The 21,651-nt window shown below is 36.1% G+C and overlaps 1 protein-coding gene across 6 annotated transcripts in view; it reads left to right on the top strand.

The window, feature by feature from the left end:
- Positions 1-21,651, top strand: part of NSMCE1 (NSE1 homolog, SMC5-SMC6 complex component) — a 58,352-nt gene that overhangs the window by 2,081 nt on the left and 34,620 nt on the right. For 4 of the 6 annotated variants that reach the window (XM_012543329.3, XM_012543331.3, XM_012543330.2 and 1 more), the window contains one exon: positions 7,675-7,805. In XM_012543329.3, coding sequence (XP_012398783.1) covers positions 7,675-7,805 — 131 coding nt within the window. Of the gene's footprint in view, positions 1-7,671; positions 7,806-21,651 lie in introns of all 6 variants that reach the window. The other 2 variants (XM_023497893.2, XM_003762113.4) reach the window with 1 other exon arrangement.

Raw genomic sequence — 21,651 nt, 5'->3', positions numbered from 1 at the left:
CCCCTCCCCTAGATGGCAAGCAGTCCTATATATGTTGAATATGTCCTAGTGTATCCTAGATATAATGTATGTGTGCAGATCCAAACAGTTTTCTTGTTGCACAGGGAGAATTGGATTCAGAAGGTAAAAATAACCCGGGAAGAAAAACAAAAATGCAAACAGTTTTACATTCATTTCCCAGTGTTTTTTCCTTTGGGTGTAGCTGCTTCTGTCCATCATTGATCAATTGAAACTGAATTAGGTCTCTTTGTCAAAGAAATCCACTTCCATCAGATTACCTCTTCATACAGTATCGTTGTTGACATATATAATGATCTCTTGGTTCTGCTCATTTCACTCAGCATCAGTTCATGTAAGTCTCTCCAAGCCTCTCTGTATTCATCTTGCTGGTCATTTCTTACAGAACAATAATATTCCATAACATTCATATACCACAATTTACCCAACCATTCTCCAATTGATGGGCATCCATTCATTTTCCGGTTTCTAGCCACTACAAACAGGGTTGCCACAAACAAACATTTTGGCACATAGAGGTCCCTTTCCCTTCTTTAGTATCTCCTTGGGGTATAAGCCCAGTAGTAACACTGCTGGATCAAAGGGTATACACAGTTTGATAACTTTTTGGGCATAATTCCAGATTGCTCTCCAGAATGGTTGGATGTATTCACAATTCCACCAACAATGTATCAGTGTCCCAGTTTTCCCGCATCCCCTCCAACAATCATCATTATCTTTTCTTGTCATCTTAGCCAATCTGACAGGTGTGTAGTGGTATCTCAGAGTTGTCTTAATTTGCATTCATCTGATTAATAATGATTTGGAACACTTTCATATGAGTGGTAATAATTTCAATTTCATCATCTGAAAATTGTCTGTTCATATCCTTTGACCATTTGTCAATTGGAGAATGGCTTGGTTTCTTATAAATTAGAATCAGTTCTCTATATATTTTGGAAATGAGGCCTTTATCAGATGCTGTGAAGATGCTTTCCCAGTTTGTTGCTTCCCTTCTAATCTTGTTTGCATTAGTTTTGTTCAGAAGCCTTTTAATTTGATGTAATCAAAATTTTCTATTTTGTGATCAATAATGGCCTCTAGTTCGTCTTTAGTCACAAATTTCTTCCTTCTCCACAAGTCTGAGAGATAAACTATCCTATGTTCTTCCAATTTGTTTATAATCTCGTTCTTTATGTCTAAATCATGGACCTATTTTGATTTTATTTTGGTATACGGTGTTAAGTGTGGGTCCATGCCTAATTTCTGCCATACTAATTTCCAGTTATCCCAGAAGTTTTTGTCAAATAATAAATTCTTATCCCAAAAGTTAGGATCTTTGGGTTTGTCAAACACTAGATTGCTATAGTTGACTATTCTGTCTTGTGAACCTAACCTGTTCCACTGATCAGCTAATCTATTTCTTAGCCAATACCAAATGATTTTGGTGACTGCTGCTTTATAATATAGTTTTAGATCAGGTACAGCTAGGCCACCTTCATTTGATTTTTTTTTTCATTAATTCTTTTGAGATTCTTGACCTTTTATTATTCCATATGAATTTTGTTATTTTTTTCTAGATCATTAAAATATTTTCTTGGAAGTCTGATTGGTATAGCACTAAATAAATAGATTAGTCTAAATAAATAGAGTATTGTCATCTTTTTTATATTCACTCGACCTATCCAGGAGCACTTAATATTTTTCCAATTGTTTTAGTCTGACTTTATTTGTGTGGAAAGTTTTTTGTAATTTTGCTCATATAATTCCTGACTTTCCTTTGGTAGATAGATTCCCAAATATTTTGTGCTGTCGACAGTTATTCTGAATGGAATTTCTCTTTGTATCTCTTGCTGTTGGATTTTGTTGGTGATGTATAAAAATGCTGAGGATTTATGGATTTTATTTTATAACCTGCAACTTTGCTAAAGTTATGGATTATTTCTAATAGCTTTTTAGTAGAATCTCTGGGGTTCTCTAAGTATACCATCATGTCATCTACAAAGAGTGATAGTTTGGTTTCCTCACTGCCTATTCTGATTCCTTTAATCTCTTTCTCGACTCTTATTGCTGAGGCTAGTGTTTCTAATACAATATTGAATAATAATGGTGACAGTGGGCAACCTTGCTTCACTCCAGATCTTACTGGGAAAGGTTCCAGTTTTTTCCCATTGCATATGATGCTAACTGATGGTTTTAAATATATGCTCCTGACTATTTTAAGAAAAAGTCCATTTATTCCTATACTCTCAAGTGTTTTTATTAGGAATGGATGTTGGATTTTATCAAATGCTTTTTCTGCAAGTAAGAGAGATTGAAGGAGATAGCCTTTACTTATGAGAATCAGGCACACCCTCCTGAGAGGAAGTTTTTATTCTTGTTTCTAACAGGTGTGATGAGAGGTAATCAGGTCATAAGTAGCCTTTAAATTTCTGAGGGTAGGAAAAGTCCCGATCACACCATCTTCATTTCAGCTCTGGAGAATTTGTCCTTTGATATAGTGGTTTCTCAAGATTTGTTAAGCTTTTACTCAGTACTTTATAATGGGAGAGCGTACATATTACACAAAAAGAGAGGATAGAATTTTAGGGCATGCCATTTTTGGGAGGAAGAAAAATCAGCCAAGGAAATTGAGAAGAATCAATCAAAGATAGGAAGAGAAGGGGGAGGGAGGAAGCAGTCTTGTGAAAGAGAAGGGAAGAAAGTAAGAAAGAGGGGTAGTGGTTAACCATATCCAATGCTACAGAAATGTCTAGGAAGAGCTTAAGAAAAGGTAGCTAGTAGTAATTTAGAATTATTATAGAATAGATAAAAGACTGGATTGGAGAGCTAATGGATGAGTAAGAAGTGCTGGGGTGCTGAGGTTGAACCCCTAAAATATATTGGGGTTTTGGGCCCATGTCATGAGATGTCTCAAAAAGAATTTATAGGCTTAGACCAGTGGTTCTCAAAGTATGGTCTAGGCAGGGGTCCTCAAAATTTTTAAATAGGGGGCCAGTTCACTGTCCCTTGGAGGGTTGGATTATAGTAAAAACAAAAACTTTGTTTGGTGGGCCTTTAAATAAAGAAACTTCATAGCCTTGGGTGAGGGGGATAATCGTCCTCAGCTGCCACATCTGGCCCGTGGGCCGTAGTTTGAGGACCCCTGGTCTAGAGAATCCTGGGGATCTCTGAAACCCTTTTAGAGGGTCTACAAATTCAAAAGTAGTTTTTATTTCCAATATGGTAAATGTCTATAAATATAATCCAGATAAACAAAAAATCTTTGGAGAGATCCTCAATAATTTTTAATAGGATAAAGATACTGAAAACAAAAGTTTGGCTTAGACCATCACCAAATCAAGAGGTAAAGATTTTATTATGTCATTAATTCAAAGGCTAAGTTCCAAAAGGTGGAAGATTCAGCCTAAGATCCCTAGTGAAACTTGAAATTAAGAACGGGAGGCAGGCATAAACATAAGGCAGCTAAAGTTCCTAATGAACCCCCCATTGTGATGTGGGCAAAGCTAAAGAACTGGCCACTAACTAGGGGAAAGATGGGAATGATGATTTATTGCCAAAAGGCAAGTTAAGTTCCAAATGAACCAACTTAAAATTAAGGAGGGGGAAAGGGTAGGGCCCTATGTAGTAGAGAAATAACCTTGGAGTAATTCCCCCATACATAAGTAGCTTGGCCTTCTGATTGGGGGTCAAGCTAATTCTGTCAATGAAAAAAATTCAATCTGGATCCACAGCCACAGAGGCCCATTTAAAGACAAGATAATCCTGTCAATGCCCTTCTTTGTCTCTTGAGTGTACCTTGGCATCCTAATTTTTTACAATAACTGAGAATTCAACTAGGGCCAGGCTCTCTCGGTTACTAAGGACAAGGATCCTATCAAAAGCAGTGAGGGTAGACTAGACCCTAGTTTCTTAAACTATGGGTCATAAGTCTCATAATTAAATATGGGGATCATGAAATTATGATTTATCAATAAGTGTTTGATTTGTATACCTATTTTGTATACATATAGACTCCATGAAAAAATTTCACAGATGAAAAGGGGTTGTTAAGTGGGAAAAGTTTAAGAAGCCTTAGACTAGACTGCTCTCTACAAATTTAGCAATGATAGGAAGGGAAGAAATTGGATGATCACTTGAAAGATTAGCAGGATCAAGGGAAAGATTTTTTTTTTTTCTTTTTCTTTTTAACGATAAGGGAAAGCTGAACTTGGTAGATATAGGGGGAAAAAAGGAAGGGAGAGATTGAAGGTGAACTGGAGCAAGGCTCTTGAAATTCTTGATGTGAACCTATTAAAATTTTTTTTCCCCAATAATTCTATTTCAATATAGTTGATTTTCATTTGTAATCTTATCTTTTAAAAAAATGCATTTAAACACATTATAAGTAATTAATAAGTTTCAACAGCCTGCTAAAGGAGACCATGTTGCAAAAAAAAGGTTATATAAGAACCTCAGTTCTAGAAAAAATGGGAGGACATGGTTCTGAAGGAAATAATAGTCATAGAACGTAAGAGCCAGGGAGGATCTTAAAGGGCATCTGGTCTGTTTCTTTCATTTGACAAAACAAGGTCAAAAAAATAAAATGACTTGCCCATTATCACACAGTATCTTGATAGCGTTAGAATTAGAATGAGAATGAGGAAGCATGGTTTAATGATGAGTCCTCCCAACTCAACAATTCAGGACTCATCATTAAACCATGCTTCCTGGTACTAGTAGATATACCAGATATTCAGATTTACTCCTTGGGCTTCCCTAGTTTCCATAATGCAATATGCAAATGGTCAGGAGTTATGCCATTATATCTCTTTACATTAAGCAGTTTGTTCACTTAATGTCAGGATAATATCCTGTGTAATACTTGTATTAAAATTATTTGCCTTTCTTTTCCCTATACCCAATATATATAGCTTAGGATCATGAATAAACAATGAAAAAAAGGGGACCTTTTGTATCGGCTAATACAGAGAAGTGAAAAAAATGAATCTCTTATAGGGTGTCCTAAGTAGAAAATATGTTACCTATTCAAAAATAATTCAATTAAATAGAAAACTATTCCCTTATAACAAAAGACTCCTCTTCTGAGAGAATGAAACACTGTTTATTCCTCATTTGGAATCAAGCCAGTCATTTTATGATAGGAGCCAAAGAACAAAGGTTTTGTGGAAGGTGAATGGAGAATGATCATGATGATGATGAGGTCCTACATTGTGGGTGTGGTGGGCAGAGAGAATCTGAAGCCTTGATAAAAGTTACCAAGAAGGCTCTGATAGAATCAAGATCAGTTTGATTCCCTCCATGGAGGTAATCCAGTCAGAGATTCAAATTATATCAAGACTTTATAAAGTTAAATTTTCCCTATAAAACAGCTTAAAGCCCATGGCTTCACTACTGCCTTCCTTTGGCTCAGTCAGCCACAGCACTTTGCCTCATGTCTTTCCTCTTCTCCTTCCCCAATGCCATATGGTATCTCTCCAGACCCCATTTCTCCTCCTTACAGCTAATTCTTTTAGGGTGCTAAGTCCCCATTTCTCCTCCTTACAGCTAATTCTTTTAGGGTGCTAAGTCCCTTTGAGCATTTAGACTGCCAGCTAAAGACATGCCCTAACCTCCTGAGGTATTTCCTTTCTTCTGGTAAATGATGAATTCCACTAGGGAATTTGCCCTTTCCATAAAACCCCTTTGTGTGCTCTCCAAATTTTTTCCATATTTACCATTCCTGGTGTGTATTGTATCTTTTATTTTGTCTCTAACCTTTTCTCCTAAATAAACTTACTTTTTGCCAAAGAGGATGGACATTATGAATTCTATACATGACTGGACCCCAACATTTGATGCCTACCATCATCTGGTGCCTAAATAACATTTGATATTGCATTAGCCACAAGATTTATTCCCGTTGTTTTATTCCTATGTATCTGCTATTGAATAGTAAATAGCACTTTTTTTTGATGAGTTATTTCACATTCTCTGATATATTTTTTGTTCTTTTGATTTTCTTCTCTTCTTCCCTCCCTCTCTCCTTTCCTCCCTCCCTTCCTTCCTTTGAGGCAGTTGGGGTTAAATGATTTGCCCAGGGTCACACATCTAGGAAGTAGTAAGTGTCAGGCTAGATTTGAACTCGGGTCATCCTGATTTCAGGACCAGCATTCTAGCCACTGTGCCATTTAGTTGCCTCTTGTTTTATTATTTCTTTGGGTCTTAGAACATCTTTCATTTCCCTGTGCCCAGTTCTAGTTTTGGGGAAATTATTTTCATCCTCAAGGTTTCCAGTTGACTGACTTTAGTTTCCAGTTATTTCCAGTTAACTGACTTTATTTTCATAACTTTCTTGGATTGCTCTTATTCTTTCTCTAACCTCCATTTTTTCCTCAATCTCACTTATTTGATTTTAAAGTCCTTTTTAAATTCTAAGAAATTTTTTTTTTGTGCTTGGGACCCTTTGATGTTGAAAAAGGAGTTTTTTTTTTAAACTCCGTTATCTTCCTCTGAATATGAACCCTCATCTTTAAGAACTATCTATAGTTGGATTTTTCTTTGTGCTCATTATTATCATTATCATTTATTATTATTTTATCTTATTTTATTTTTAGCAGCTATTAGTGTGATCAGGTTCTAGTCCTGAGGTATGGGGAATTATGTCCCAAGCCCCAGGTCCTTCTTACTGTTATTTTCTGAGGTCTATCCTGGACTTAACTTTGATCTCTCCTTGCCATTCCTGAGCCTGAACTAGAGCCCTCAGTCATGCTGCCCCACAAATGATCTTAATCTCTTCTATCGCCCTGATGGCTACAGTGGTCTTCTCTTCTCAGATCCTAGAACCAGGGACCCTACTTCCTTGCAAACAGGATCTCTGCACTCTACACTTGGCCTTCCCTGCCCCCCCTCAGCGCAACCATTGCCCTCATTATACTACTTCCTTCTTTCTGGTGGCAGCAGTCCAGCCCAGGATGTGTCTGGTCACTACAGCTGTTCTTGCTGTTTCTCAACACTGGAAAGTCCTTAAAACTTCAAACCTTTCAGTCCCCACACTTTCCATGAAATGAAAGTTTCTAAGGTTAAGGCTGCTTTCTAACCCCGACTGCCTCCAGGGCTTGTTGTTTCTTGATTCCCAAGGTCAAGGAGGCCTCTGACTTTCACTGCCCCCAGAGGTTAGGTCTTTCTTAAGGTCTTAAGTTGCCTTAGAAGAGCAGCTACTTTACCTTGACTTTTGTTTATTATTGCTGCTCTACATTCCCTCTGAGGCAATATTTTGTCTTTTTCTATGGAGGAAATTTGGAGACCTGAAAGTTTTCTGACCTACTCTGCCATCTTCTCAGACTCCTGGGGGGAGTATGGAAGATTTTTATGTAGGAGTTGGTAATTGAGCTGACAATTCTGGGGAGTTAAAAGGGTTGAGTTAGGGCTTATTGGGAGTGAAACAAATTTCAAGTAACTGATAATTTACCCTCCCTTTCTTCAGTGTTAGAACTATGCCATCCTGAAAGATAATTGTAGAAATATCTGGGGAGATAAGTATAAAATAGGAAAATGCTGAAGTCCTTTAACATGAAAAAATTAATTAAAACATCATATTTTGTCTTCTAAACTTTTAGAACAACCTTGTAACAGTGTTTTGTATTTGCCCAAGATAGCTAATTCTCACCCATCTCTTTTGCATTCATTCCCAAGCAGAGGCAGTATCACCATGGCCAGCAGCATGACTGACAGTCATCGTCGATTCCTTCAGGTACTGATGTCTAATGGAATAATAGATGCAGCTGAGGCAAGGAGGCTACACAGATTTTTCTGTGAGCAGCATAAAGGTGAGTATGATTTATTGGAAATCTCAGAAGTAGCACCAGGGTGGTAATTAGTGATTAGTTAAATTTTGGGCAATGGGAAGCCAATAACATTTGTTGAGCAAGGAAAGGGTATGATAAATATACACTGTAAGAAGGATTGGACAGGTAGAGATATAACAGGCCATTGAAGAAATTAGCCATGTTTTATCACAAGGATACTGGAAGCTGGAAAGGAAAGGAGGGAATAAGTGAAAGAAATATTTTATGGAGGGAGGACTTATAGGATTTATGAGATGAAGAAGAAGGAAAAGATGAAGTTGATTCCAAGGTTCTGAGCTTGAGATCCTTGGGAGATTGGTTATGCCATAGATAGAGATAAGGAAGTCTGGATGAAGAACAGATTTAAGGATAAAAGATTGACAAAGAACTATTGGCTTAACTTTTCAAGTAAATATGTATTGATCAATAGTATGCGTAGACCCTGTGGCTGGACAGAAGGTAATGTAAAGAAAACATACCCTTGGCCTTCAAGATTTCATTTTTTTCTTAATTCTTAGTCTGACTTCTGACTTCAACATTCCACCATAACTACTCCCTCTAAAGTTACCTGTGATCATCATATTGTCTAATCTAATGGCCTTTTCTTTGTCCTTATTCTTCTTGACCTCTCTGCAGCCTCTGATACTGATGTTCACCCTCCTCTTTTTAATATTCTTTCCTTTCTGGGTTTACAATTTCCTGGTGGTTCTCCCATTTACTTCTCAGTATTCTTTGCTGGATTTTCATACAAATTATACCTACTAATCATGAGTGTTCCACAGGGTTCTTTCCTGGACTCTATTCTCTTTTTCCCTCTATACTATTTCACTTGAATATTTCATGAACTCCTTTGGATTCAAGGATCTCTATAAAAATGGTTCTCAGATCTGCTTTTCTAACCCCAACATCTCAGGTGACTTGCAGTCTTATGTCTCCAACTGTCCATTGAGCATCTTAAACTGAACATGTTCAAGAACAAACTCAGTCTCTTTCCCCTCACCCCCCACCCAATCCATTTCTCTTTGTAATCATGTCTACCATTCTTCTATTCACCCAGACTCACATCATGGACTCCTACTCTTTCACTGCCATCCCTCTCTCCTCACCATTCCAGTCTGTTGCCGAGGCCTATCAACCAATCTTTGTGATGTCTTCCACACACTTCCTTTTCCCCACTCTCGCCATCCTAGTACAGATCCTCATCATCTCATTCCTGGAAGATTACAATAGCCTGTTGGTTGATCTTCCTGTCACAAGTCTTTTCTTCTTCTAGCAGATGGTTCCATTCAGCTGTCAAAGTGATCTTTCTGAAGTGCAGGTCTGATCATGGTTATGTTACTGACTTTGTAGTATTCTGTTCAAAAAACTCCAATGATTCCCTGTCTTCTCTAGGATCAAATATAAAATCATCTGTTTGGCATTCAAAACCCTTCATAACTTCCCTTCTCTTCCCCTCCCCCCCCCCCCTTACTTGCCTTGAACCTTGTACTCCCACCTCCTTCCCCCAGTCCATATTCTGTGATCTAGTGACAGTTTTCCTTCATGTTCCTTGAATAAGTCACTTCATTTCCTGACTCTGGGCATTTTCACTAACTGACCTTCTCCCTCCCCCCACCTCTCCATACCCAGAATGGTCCTTTTCCTTATTTCTACCTTCTAGCTTTCCTAACTTCTTTTAAGTCCTAATTATAATATTATCTTCCACTGGAATCCTCCTTAATTCTAGTGCCTTCCCTCAGTTGATTATTTTCAATTTTTTCAAATTTATCTTGGATATATCTTATTTATACATAGTTGTTTACATGTTGGTCTACCTCATTAGACTGCTTCTCAAGAGCAGGGATGGTACTTTGCCTTTCTTTATATCCTATACACTTAGCACAATGCCTGATACATAATAGATAGTTAATACATATTTAGTGACTGACTGATAGACTCTGGGAATCTAAAGTGTAATAGATTTTTTTTCTTTAAAGAACATTTTAATTCTGATCTTCTATTCCAATCCTAGGCCCTTTTGGTAATGTTTCCTGTTGAGCTCCAAAATAAAAGTCCAGGATGTAAGCATTAGTGTTGGGGGGGGGGGGGGGGGGGGGGGCAGTTTAACAGCAGCCAAGAGGAAACCATTCGATGATATTGCTAAGTCTAAAAGTACTTTTGCTTGCGTTTGGCCTTTGAAGTTATGATCTACTTTAGGAAAGTGCTTTAGAACTTTTCCTTAGATTAATTTATTAATATTTTTTCTTAGCTTTCTGGAGCACTAGAAAGACGTTAGAATGGTTAGAGAGCAGACTTTTGCAAATATGTTTTTTCTTCCTTATTTGAACAAAAAGCTTGTGTGCTGTGCTCAGCTCTAAGTGCAAAGGATTTAAGAAACTGGAGAAATTCTATTTAAAGTGAAGCTAACACTGAGCAAAGCTAATTTTGTCAATTTTTCTTCTGTTTGAACATATGCCCAGGAAAATCCCTTCTTTTAATCTGGAAACACTATTCAGTTTCTGAGAGAAATTGGAAATAAAGGAGAAATTGAAACTGTAAATTATTTTTACAGAAATGACAGCCTATCCTAGAGTATTTGGACAGCTTTATAAAATGCCACCTGCTATGTGATGTTAATTTTGGATCTCCTTTCTCTTTTGTCTTGTCTTTCACTTTGGAAATATACCCCCAGTCTTTCTGACAAGTCCGAATTATTTTTGGTTTGGCCATTACAATAGCCCACCGAATGGTATTTCTATTTCTCTGCTTATTCTCCATTTTTCATAGTGATATAGAAATTATTAAATTTTTTTTGTGTTCCAAGAACCATAATAAACACTAAGGATATAATTCATGGAATTGAGGAAGCTAGATCGCACAGTGAATAAAGCACTGGCTCTGATTAGGAAGACCTAGGTTCAAATCCATATTCACTTAATACTAATACTTCCACCTGAATTACCTCACACATATGCAAAAAAGCTAACAATAAATAAATACACACAATTAAACTTTTCCTGCTTTTGAATAGCTTATATTCTCATGAAGGAAGTCAGCCCATGAAGACACCTGAAAGATGGTATTGGAGAGAAATATATACACGGTTACATAGTATAGAGATGGCAGAAAAGAGGCATTTAGAACACTACATGAAGACAAGATGAGTCTAAAAGTGACTTCTCAGAGCCAGACTTTCCAAAGTCAGAGTTAAGATTATAATGGGAGGAGATTGAGATGATAGCAGTCATGTAAGCAGCATGGTACAGAGATGGGAAGTTAATGTAATGCCAGATAATTCTCATGGCACTGACCTTATCTTTTCCCTTATGCCTACCCTTCTGTGGTTTCCATTAACTTACCAAATGTAATTTATATCCTTAGTTTGACATTTAAGGGCTTACACAATATAACACAATCCTGACTTTCTCTTCCTATCTCTTAATACTCCCCTTCATCTTCTCAATGTGTTAGAAAAAATGAACTACTAATTTTTTTTTTACCCATTTATGGACTCTCAGAGTTGGAAAGAACCCTAGACAATATCTATTCCAATTTGTACATAAATTAAAATTCCCTAGGTAGCATATTCAGTAAATTTTACTTAGCTTTTGCTTAGAGACATTCAGTGAATGGGGATTCACAACCACCTCAGGCAGACCATTCTACTTTTGGATAGTACCAACTGTTAGGAGTTTTTTTTCTTTTAAATATCATTGCCTATTTCTTGTTGTAAATATTGCTTATTTACAACTTCCACTGATCGTTCATTTGGTTTTATGGAGCCAAGAAAAACAGATCTAATCTTCTCTTCAGATGCTTGAAGACAGCAACCCATTGTTTGTCTTTAAAATTTTTTTGGTTTTGAACTAATAAACATAAAAAGAAACATTTCAAAAGACAATGAGCAAAAAAGGAGCACTATATGCGAAATAATAAGTTTCTATTAGTTTTTTAAAGTATATCTTAAATTTGATGTTGCAATAATAAATTTCTGTTTATTTGTGTCCCCTTCTAAACTTTCTTTTGTTTTCTTTTGTGTTTTAAAAATATTTTACTGATGCTCTTTTCTTTTTTTTTTTTTTTTGCATCTTTGTCAATATCTACAAACACTCCATGTTCTACCTATTCCCAGTGGAACAAATAGAAACCACTTTTTTTTTTTGACAGTTTAAGTCACAAATTAATACAAACAAACCATACTGACCATATTTTAAAATATGTCTTGAAGGCAAATGCTGAGATGGTAGAATAAAGGCAGCAATTTGCCTGAATTCTTCCAAATTCTCTTCCAAACAACTTGAAAAATGTTTCCCCAAATGAATTCTTTTTTCTTTTTTTTTTTTTTTTTTAACTGAGGCAATTGGAGTTAAATGACTTGCCCAGGGTCACACAGCTAGGAAGTATTAAATATCTGAGGCCGGATTTGAACTCAGGTCTTCCTGACTTCACCCCAAATGAATTCTAAAGCCATAGAACCAATAAAAGATTGGGGCAAAGCAGTTTTCCAGCCCAAGACAACTTAAAAGGTAGTCAGAAAAAAATCTGCTACACTGAGATGAAAGTGACACACTCCAGCACAGGTCCTGCGCTGGCAAGCCAGCAGCTGCCTTTGGGGGTGACTGAATCTTCAGTGGTAGCCTTTGGAGCTCTCAGTGCAGCAATAGTAATATTGGATAACTGGTCAAAAGGAGATTACAGGGGACCCTTTGTGGCCCTGGGTACAGGACTATGTTCCATTGCCCATTTATGGTTCTGGGTGAGGAGGAGCATAAACAGGAACAGAAGCTCTGATTGCAGTTCCAGGTGGAGAAGAATGCTTCTGGTCACTCACATGAGAGAACAGGCTAGGAGAGTAGTGACCATACCTTTCCTTAGATCATACCACTGTGGAAGAACTGAAAATGTGTAAATACCTAGAACAAACTCTGAAAACAGCAACCAAAAAAATTGGTGTTCTGCCATCCCAGGAGCAGAGCCCAACTTTGAGGAAAAATTAGTCAAGAAATAGTTTGGAAAAATGAGTAAACAACAACAAAAAGAAACTGGCCAGAGAAAATCATTATAGTGACAGAGATGATCAAAACAGAAACTCATAGCAGAATCAAAATTGGTACATTCAAAGCCTCAAAGAAAAATATGAATTGGCCTCAAGCCATGGAAGAACTCAAAAAAGATTTTTAAAATCAAGTAAAAGGGATAATTGAAAAATTGGAAAAAGAAATTACAGCATTGCAAGAAAACTATATAAAAAAGTATCTGCAACTTGGTAAAGGAGGCATAAAAAATTGCTGAGAAAAAACACCTTAAAAACTAGAATAAGCCAAACAGTATAAAGAAGCACAAAAATTCACAGAGAGAAGAATTTCTTAAAAAGCAGAATTAGACAAATGGAAAAGGAAGTCTAAAAGCTCACTAAAGAGAATACTTCCCTAAAATTAGAATTGGACAAGTAGAAACTAATAACTCTATGAGATACAAAACAATAAAACAATCAAAAGAATGAAAAAAATAGAAGAAAATGTGAAATATCTCATTGGGAAAAACAGCTGGCCTGAATAACAGATCAAGGATAGAGAATTTAAAAAATATTAGACCTAAAAGTCATAATCCAAACACAGATTCTAGACTTTATATTTTTAAAAATTGCCAAGAAAAAATGCTCCAAATATCCTCAAACAAGAAGGTAAAATAGAAATTGAAAGAACTTAGTATCACCTACTGAAAGTAATCCCAAAATGAAAACTCTCAGGAATATTTTAGATAATTTCCAGAACTCTGAGGTTAAGGAGAAAATATTGCAACCATCTAGAAAAAAACAATTCAAATATTGTGATGCCACAGTTAGGATAACACAAGATTAAAAGATTGGAGGGAAGGCTTGGAATGTGATTCTAGAAGGCAAAGAAGCTAGGATTATATCCAAGAGCCAGGTATCTAGCAAACCTGAGCATAATCTTTCAGGGAGAAAATGATATTTAATAAAAGAGAAGACTTTCAAGCATTCCTGATGTAAAAATCAGAGCTAAATAGAAAAATTAACTTTCAAATATGGGATTCAAAAGAAGCATAAAAAAGTAAACAGGAAAGAAAAATCATAAGGGATTCAATAAGATTTAAACTTTATATTTTTACATGGGGAGGTAATACTTGTAACTCCTAAGAACTTTATTATTATTAGGATAGTTAGGAATATACATAGACAAGGGCATAGGTGTGAGTTGACTATAATAGTGATATATGAAAAAATTAAAGAGGTAAGAAAGAAGGATGATTATGATATCTTAAATGAAATTAAAGGATAAGAAAGAGGGATGCACCAGAAGGGGAAAGGAAGAGGTCCAGTGAGGTAAATTTTCTAACATAAAAGATATGAGAAAGAGCATTTACAGTGGAGAGGATGTTTGGTGGGGGTGGCAGACAATGCTTGAATGTTCTTTTCAGAATTGCCTCAAAGAGGGAAAAATATACATACTCAGTTGGATATAGAAATACATCTTACCCTACAGGGAAGAAGGAGGAGAAGAAGATAGGAGAAAATTATGGGCTGGTATAAGGGAGGGTAAATTGAGGAAGGTTGTGATCAGAAACAAAACACTTTTGAGGAGAATCAGGGTGAAAGGAGAAAGAGACAGAGATACACACACAGATAGTATGGAAGGAAATATCCAGTTAAGTGTAAAAAAAAAAAATTATATCAAATTTCTCTGATAAAGACCTCAGATATATAAAGAATTGCCTCAGATTTTTAAGAATTTAAGTCATTCTCTAATTGATAAATGATCAAAGAATATGAATAGGTAATTTTCAGAAGAAGTCAAAGCTATCTATGACTATATAAAAATGCTCTGAATCTTTATTGACTAGAGAAATGCAAATTAAAACGACTGAGTTTCTATCTCATACTTTAGATTGAGTAATGTGACTGAAATGAAAATGTCAAATGTGGAAGGCATTTGGGAAAATTGGGATACTAAAGTCACAGTCTTGCCATTCTGAGGACAATATGGAATTATGGCCAAAGGGCTATCAAATCATGCATGCTTTTTCACTCAGCAATACCACTGCTAGGTCTATATCCCAAAGAAAAAAAATTTTTAAGGACCTACATAAACAAAAATATTTATAACAACTTTTTTTTTTTTTTTGTGGTAGCAAAGAATTAGAAATTGCAGGGATGCCTATCAATTGAAGAATGGCTAAACAAGTTATGATTTTGGAGTACTATTATACTATAAGAAATGATGGCCAATAAAGGAAAATCAGGAACTATATGAGCAAAATTACAAAACAATTTCCACAAAAAATCAGATCTAAGCAATTGGAAAAATAAGTGCCCTTGGATAGGCTGAGCAGATATAATAAAGATGATAATATTTCCTAAACTAATCTATTTATTTACTTCTATACCAATCAGACTCCCCAGAAACTATTTTAATAACCTAGAAAAAATAACAAAATTCATCTGGAAGAACAAAAGGTCAAGAATTTTAAGAGAACTAATGAAAAAAAAAATCAAATGAAGGTGGCCTGATCTAAAACTATATTATAAAGCAGCAGTCACCAAAACCATTTGGCATTGGCTAAGAAATAGACTAGTTGATAAGTGGAATAGGTTAGGTTCACAGGACAAAATAGTCCATAACTATAGCAATCTAGTGTTTGACAAACCCAAAGACCCCAATTTTTGGGATAAGAATTCACTGTTTGACAAAAACTGCTGGGAAAATTGGAAATCAGTATGGCAGAAACTAGGCATTTCCCCACACTTAATACTACACCAAGATAAGGTCAAAATGGATTCATGATCTAGGCATAAAGAATGAGATTATAAACAAATTAGAAGAACAGGATAGTAGTTATACCTCTCAGACCTGTGGAGGAGGAAGGAATTTGTGACCAAAGAAAAATTAGAGATCATTATTGATCACAAAATAGAAAATTTTGATTATATCAAGTTAAAAAGCTTTTGTATAAACAAAACGAATGCAAAGAAGATTAGAAGGGAAGCAGTAAACTGGGAAAACATTTTTACAGTCAAAGGTTCTGATAAAGGTCTCATTTCCAAAATGTATAGAGAATTGACTATAAAAAAATCAAGCTATTTTCCAATTGACAAGTGTATGTAAACAGATAATTTTCAGATGAAGGAATTGAAACTATTTCTAGTTATATGAAAAGATGCTCCAAATGGTTATTGATCAAAGAAATGCAAATTAAGACAACTCTGAAGTACTACCACATACCTGTCAGATTGGCTAGGATGACAGGAAAAGATAATGATGAATGTTGGAGAGGTTGTGGGAAAACTGGGACACTGATGCATTGTTGGAACTGTGAATGGATCCATACATTCTGGAGAGCAAATTGAAACTATGCTCAAAAAGTTATAAAACTGTGTATACCTTTTGATCTAGCAGTGTTTTTATTGGGTTTATATCCCAAAGAAATCTTAAAGAAGGGAAAGGGACTCAACATGTGCCAAAATGTTTGTGACAGCCCTTTTTGTAGTGGCTACGAACTGGAAATTGAATGGATATCCATCAATTGGAGAATGGCTGAATAAGTTGTGGTATATGGTGATGGAATATTATTGTTTGGTAAGAAATGACCAGCAGAATGATTTCAGAGAGGCTTGGAGAGACTTACATGAACTGATGTTAAGTGAAATGAGCAGAACCAGGAGATCATTATACACTTCAACAACAATATTATGTGAGGATCAATTCTGATGGACGTGGCTCTTCAACAATGAGATGATCCAAATCAGTTCCAATTGCTCAGTAATGAAGAGAATCGGCTACACCCAACAAAAGAACACTGGGAAATGAGTGTGGACCACAACATAGCATTTCCACTCTTTCTGTTATTGCTTGCTTGCATTTTTTGTTTTCCTTCTCAAGTTACTTCTACCTTCTTTCTAAATCCATTTTTCTTGTACAGTAAGATAACTATATAAACATATTATATTTAATATATACTTTAACATATTTAACATGTATTGGACTACCTGCCATCTAGGGGAGGGAGTGGGGGGAAGGAGGGAAAAAGTTGGAGTAGAAAGTTTTACAAGGGTAATTTGTTGAAAAATTACCCATACATACTTTTGTAAATAAAAAGGTATAATAAAAGAAAAAATGATGGCCAGATTGCTTTAAGAAAAAAATGGAAAGATTTAGATGAACTGATGGAAAGTGAAGTGAACAGAACTAAAACAGTGTATACAATAACAGCAATATTGTATAATGAACAATTGTGAATGAATTAACTCTCTTTTTAAAAAAAATTAATTTTAATAACTTTAGAATAATTATATGATCTAGTTAATGAAAATTTCAGAATAATTTTTTTTATTAAAGCTTTTTATTTACAAAACATGCATGGGTCATTTTTTCAACATTGACCTTTGCTGCAAAACCTTTTGTACCAAATTTTCCCCTCTTTCCTCCCACCCCCTCTCCTAGCTGCAATACATGTTAAATATGTGAATTAACTCTTCTTAGCAATACACTGATCTAAGATAATTCTAAAGACTTAGGATGAAAAATACTGTCCACCTTTAGAGACAGAACTGATTGAATCTGAATGCAGATCAAAGCATACTTAAAAAAAAATTATTAAAGCTTTTTATTTTCAAAATGTATGCATAGATAATTTTCAGCATTTACTCTTGCAAAACTTTGTTTTCCAGATGTTTTCTAATTTGCAATCTTGTGATCCATACAAATACAGGTCATTACGAGTCATGGTTCCCTGAATGGGAACAGAGAAGCTAAGAGAAATGAAGTATTTAGGGGAGAAGATTACATGTTTGGTTTTGGGCATAGTCAACTTAGATGCCTTTAGAACTCGTCTGGATCGAGATGCCCATGGGGTATTTGACGATATCAGACCGGAGTTGAAGAAAAATAATTGTGTTAGGTTCACAAACTTGGGATTCATTTGCTTAGAGATTCAGTTATCTGTAGGAGCAGATGCATGACTAAAGGAGAGAAAGAGAAGAGAATCACGCTCACTTGGTCCAGTGCTGAGGGACATCCAGCCTGAAGGGACATGAGATGGATGATAAACCAGCAAAGCTGACTGAGAAAGAGAATAAGCCCAGGAAACAGTGTTATTTCAGTTGTCCAATTCTTTGTTATCCCCTTGGGGTTTTTCTTGGTATCAAGATACAAAGTGGTTTGCCATTTTCTTCTCTAGCTCATTTTCTAGATGAGAAACTGAGGCCAGCAATTTTTAGTGACTTGGCCAGTGTCACATAGTTGGCAAGTGCCTGAGACAGAGATGAATCTTCCTGACTTCGGGCTAGGAGCTCTATCTACTTATGTGTCATTACTAGAAACTTACTAATTGTAGCTGGGATGCATGAAACTATCACAAATATTGTAAAAGAAAACTCCAAACTTTTTATCCTGATTGCCATCTGAAATAAGGCCAAAGTACAGTTTTTTCAAATGAAATAATCTTTTAAAATTTTTATTAAGCATATTTATGGTTTTCTTTTTATTCTGTGAAATTAGATCTGGTTGTAAAACTCTTTCTTCTCCAACCCTCTGGTCACTCTCAAAATCCATTAGCTTATATACGCTGACAAAAGGTAATTGAATAATTTATTGGAACACATTCTTTTGATTCAGGCATCCCAAGGTAAAGGAACCAAGTTATGTGACTTAATAGGTTAAGCTGAGTCCTTGAAATACATTTTCACAAATGACCAGGTTCTTTTACCTAAAGCCATCATTAAGATTCCATTCTCATGGTGGAGAACTGCTTATGCTTAGCAGTGATTTTCCCCACTGCAGCCATTCTCATCACAATGAACTCTATTAAACGATTTCCCCAGGATTACTGAGGTTTGGGTAAAAATTATTCTTTCCAAATGATAGGCAAGAAGAAAAATTTCTGAGGAGTTATATAAAGCAAAGTGGCCAGTTACACATATGAGATAAGATACACCCACAGTAGTTTTTGAACAAGGTTGGAGGATTATATTTACGTGCCTTTTATGACTAAGTACAAATCTTGAGTCATCAAGAACAGTATTGAGCCCTTTCTATATGTGATCCTTTATCTGCACTCCCCTTCTCATATTTTACTGATCCCATTTCCCTAAGTCCCTAAAACATGGTCCTGCTCTTCTCATTTCTTTGTTGATGTGGCATAGTAGGGAAACGGACTCAGTCTTGGTATTTCTGCCTTTTTTTTGGGAGGAAAAAGGAAAACATAAAATCATTGAAAAGAAATGCAGAAAATGAAGTGTTGATGTGGAAAAAGAGTTTTAAAAGGTTTAGCTCCTGTATTTGGAAGGGAAGACTCCAGAGGTGACTTGAGAGAAACTTGCCAGTCTTTAGGTCATAGGATTTAGAGCTAGGAAGTGCATCAGTGATGACCTGTGCTAGTCCCTTCCTTGTACAAAGGGTGCCAAGATAGGATAGGTGACAATCCAAGTCACACAGGCAAGTTAAGTGATCAGGAATTGGAAACCAGTTCTTTCCATTCCAAATATGGGACTTTGCTCGTTTTGACTTATTGCCATCATTGCACCAAATCAGAGGCTCTTCGCCTCTTATTGTTAAGGTTTACATTGAGCATAAATGAGCAGTCTAAGGCCTAAAGGGGATCTACTCTAGGTAGTAACAGTTTAAAAAAACAAACAATGAAATTCAAGTACAACAATGGCTATCAGAACTAATTTGCTCCCTCGATCCAATCTCTTGGCTCTTTCTATGTAAAGGATGTTGTTCTAGGCATTAAGGGAAATACAAAGAGAAATAAGGTCTCAGAGAGGTGTAAACAATATTGATTGTCAATGTTGGTCAAAGGTCAAAGGACCTGAGCTCAAGTCTTGCTTGGTTCTGCCACTTAGCACTTGTGTCAGCCAAGCAAATCACTCCCTGGGCTTCTGTTTCTTCATTTTTAGAACAAAAGGATCAGAATAGAAGACCTCTTCTGTCGCTTCTGACTCTGAATCTATGATCAGAAGATGGCAAGCACACAAATAATGATAATAAAGGGCAGAATGTGATAATTTCTCAAGAAAGAGCCCTTCTGGTTGGTGGGAATAAAAGAATAGCCAGCATTTTTGTAGTGTTCGAAGGTTTGGGGAGCACTGTGCATATCTCAGTGGATCCTCATGGAATTTTGCAGATTTTGCAATTTTTTTTTTTTTTTTTTGCAAAAAAAAATTGCAAAAATCCTCTACGATTTTGCAGAGGAAACTGAGGTTGAGATAGGTTAGGTGACTTAAACACAGCTGGTGTTTGAGTTGAGATTTGAATTCAGGTCTTCCTGACCTATTTCAGTGCTTTTGTCTGATGTCATACTTTGCTCCCTTGGGATTCATTCGTGTATTTATGGAGGATACCATTTAAGCTAGGCACTGTAGGATTTCGACAAGTAGAAATGAAGAAAAGGGAAAAAAGCATTGAGAAGACTATGAACTGAAAGGCACAAGGAAAGCAACTTCATTTCCCAACCCTTTTACTCCTGTGGAGCCAAAGCAAGGAAATGAGGATATTGCTTGCAGTAATTCCCCATGTGGTATCAATAACTGGTGGGTCATTGATTCAGTGCATTTCTTAAAGGGATTGGAAAGTAAGATATAGGTCATATCTGTTCCTCGACAGGCTATATCTCATGACTTTACTCCTTGTACAACAACCTTTTTTAAGTTCAATTCAGTCGCAGATGCTAGCTATGTGACTCTAGGCAAGTCACTTCACCTTGTTTGTTTCAATTTCCTCATTTGTAAAATGAGTTGGAGAAGTAAATGACAAACTACTGCAGTATTCTGTGCCAAGAAAACCCCAAATGGGGTCATGAAGAGTCATGTTTGACTGAAATGACTGAACAACAAAATTGACAGCCTTTGCTTTACTGTCTAATCAGATTTTTGTTTATTAGTTATTTGGTATTGTCATCTATTATTTTTATTAACAATAATAAGCTTGCAAAGGCACCAAGAAATTATCTAGTCTAATTCCATTGTTATACTGTTGAGTTTTTGAATGTTGTGATTCTTACCCCATTTCTGACTTTAAATCCTCCTGCCTGCCTTCAATTTGTAGTTCACATTAAAAGCAGTTATAACCAGCATACAAGAGTAGGGAGAAAGGTTAGGGATTTTCCAAGTTAGGAAGGGGATGACCAAAGGTGTGGACTTTCCTGGATGTGAAACAGGATATTATTCACTATTAGCAAGCAGTTGGAATATAACAGAAAATGAAATTGAAGTCTCAAAATAGAATCTATTTTACAAGATGGAGTCAGTTTGCTTTTCACAGTTCCTTCAGAGATGAGGTAATTTTTTTTCAACATAGCACTGTAAGCTGTAGATCCAGGATTTGAACCCAGGATTCTTTTTTTTTTTTTTTTTTAATAGCTTTTTATTTACAAGATATATGCATGGGCAATTTTTCAGCATTGATAATTGCAAAATCTTTTGTTCCCATTTTTCCCCTCCTCCCCACCCCCTCCCCCAGATGGCAGAACCCAGAATTCTTCAGATTCAGTGTTCTTACCCTGCTCTGCTGGCTTTTTTTTTTTTTTTTCCCCTCTCTTTCAGTGATCAGCAGGAGTATAGCAAATTGCAGCCTGAAGCAGATTGCAATCCTTCTACAACTTTGAAGTTGGTGTAGACAAAAACTTTGAAGTTGGTGTAGACAAAAACTTATTACCTTATTACCTTATCCTTATTATCAACTTTATGGTGAAATTGGCAAGTGGGAAGTGGGGTTGGGTCATTGCACTATATGTATACAATTGGTGGTAGTTTCTATACTCAAAGCCTTTCAGATTTGGGAGAACCTACCATAGGTATGGTCTTTGAGAAGCTCAGTTCATCACTTTACTA

Source organism: Sarcophilus harrisii, chromosome 1, assembly GCF_902635505.1.
Source record: "Sarcophilus harrisii chromosome 1, mSarHar1.11, whole genome shotgun sequence".
NCBI lineage: Eukaryota > Metazoa > Chordata > Mammalia > Dasyuromorphia > Dasyuridae > Sarcophilus > Sarcophilus harrisii.
This window is presented reverse-complemented; position numbering and strand designations above follow the sequence as displayed.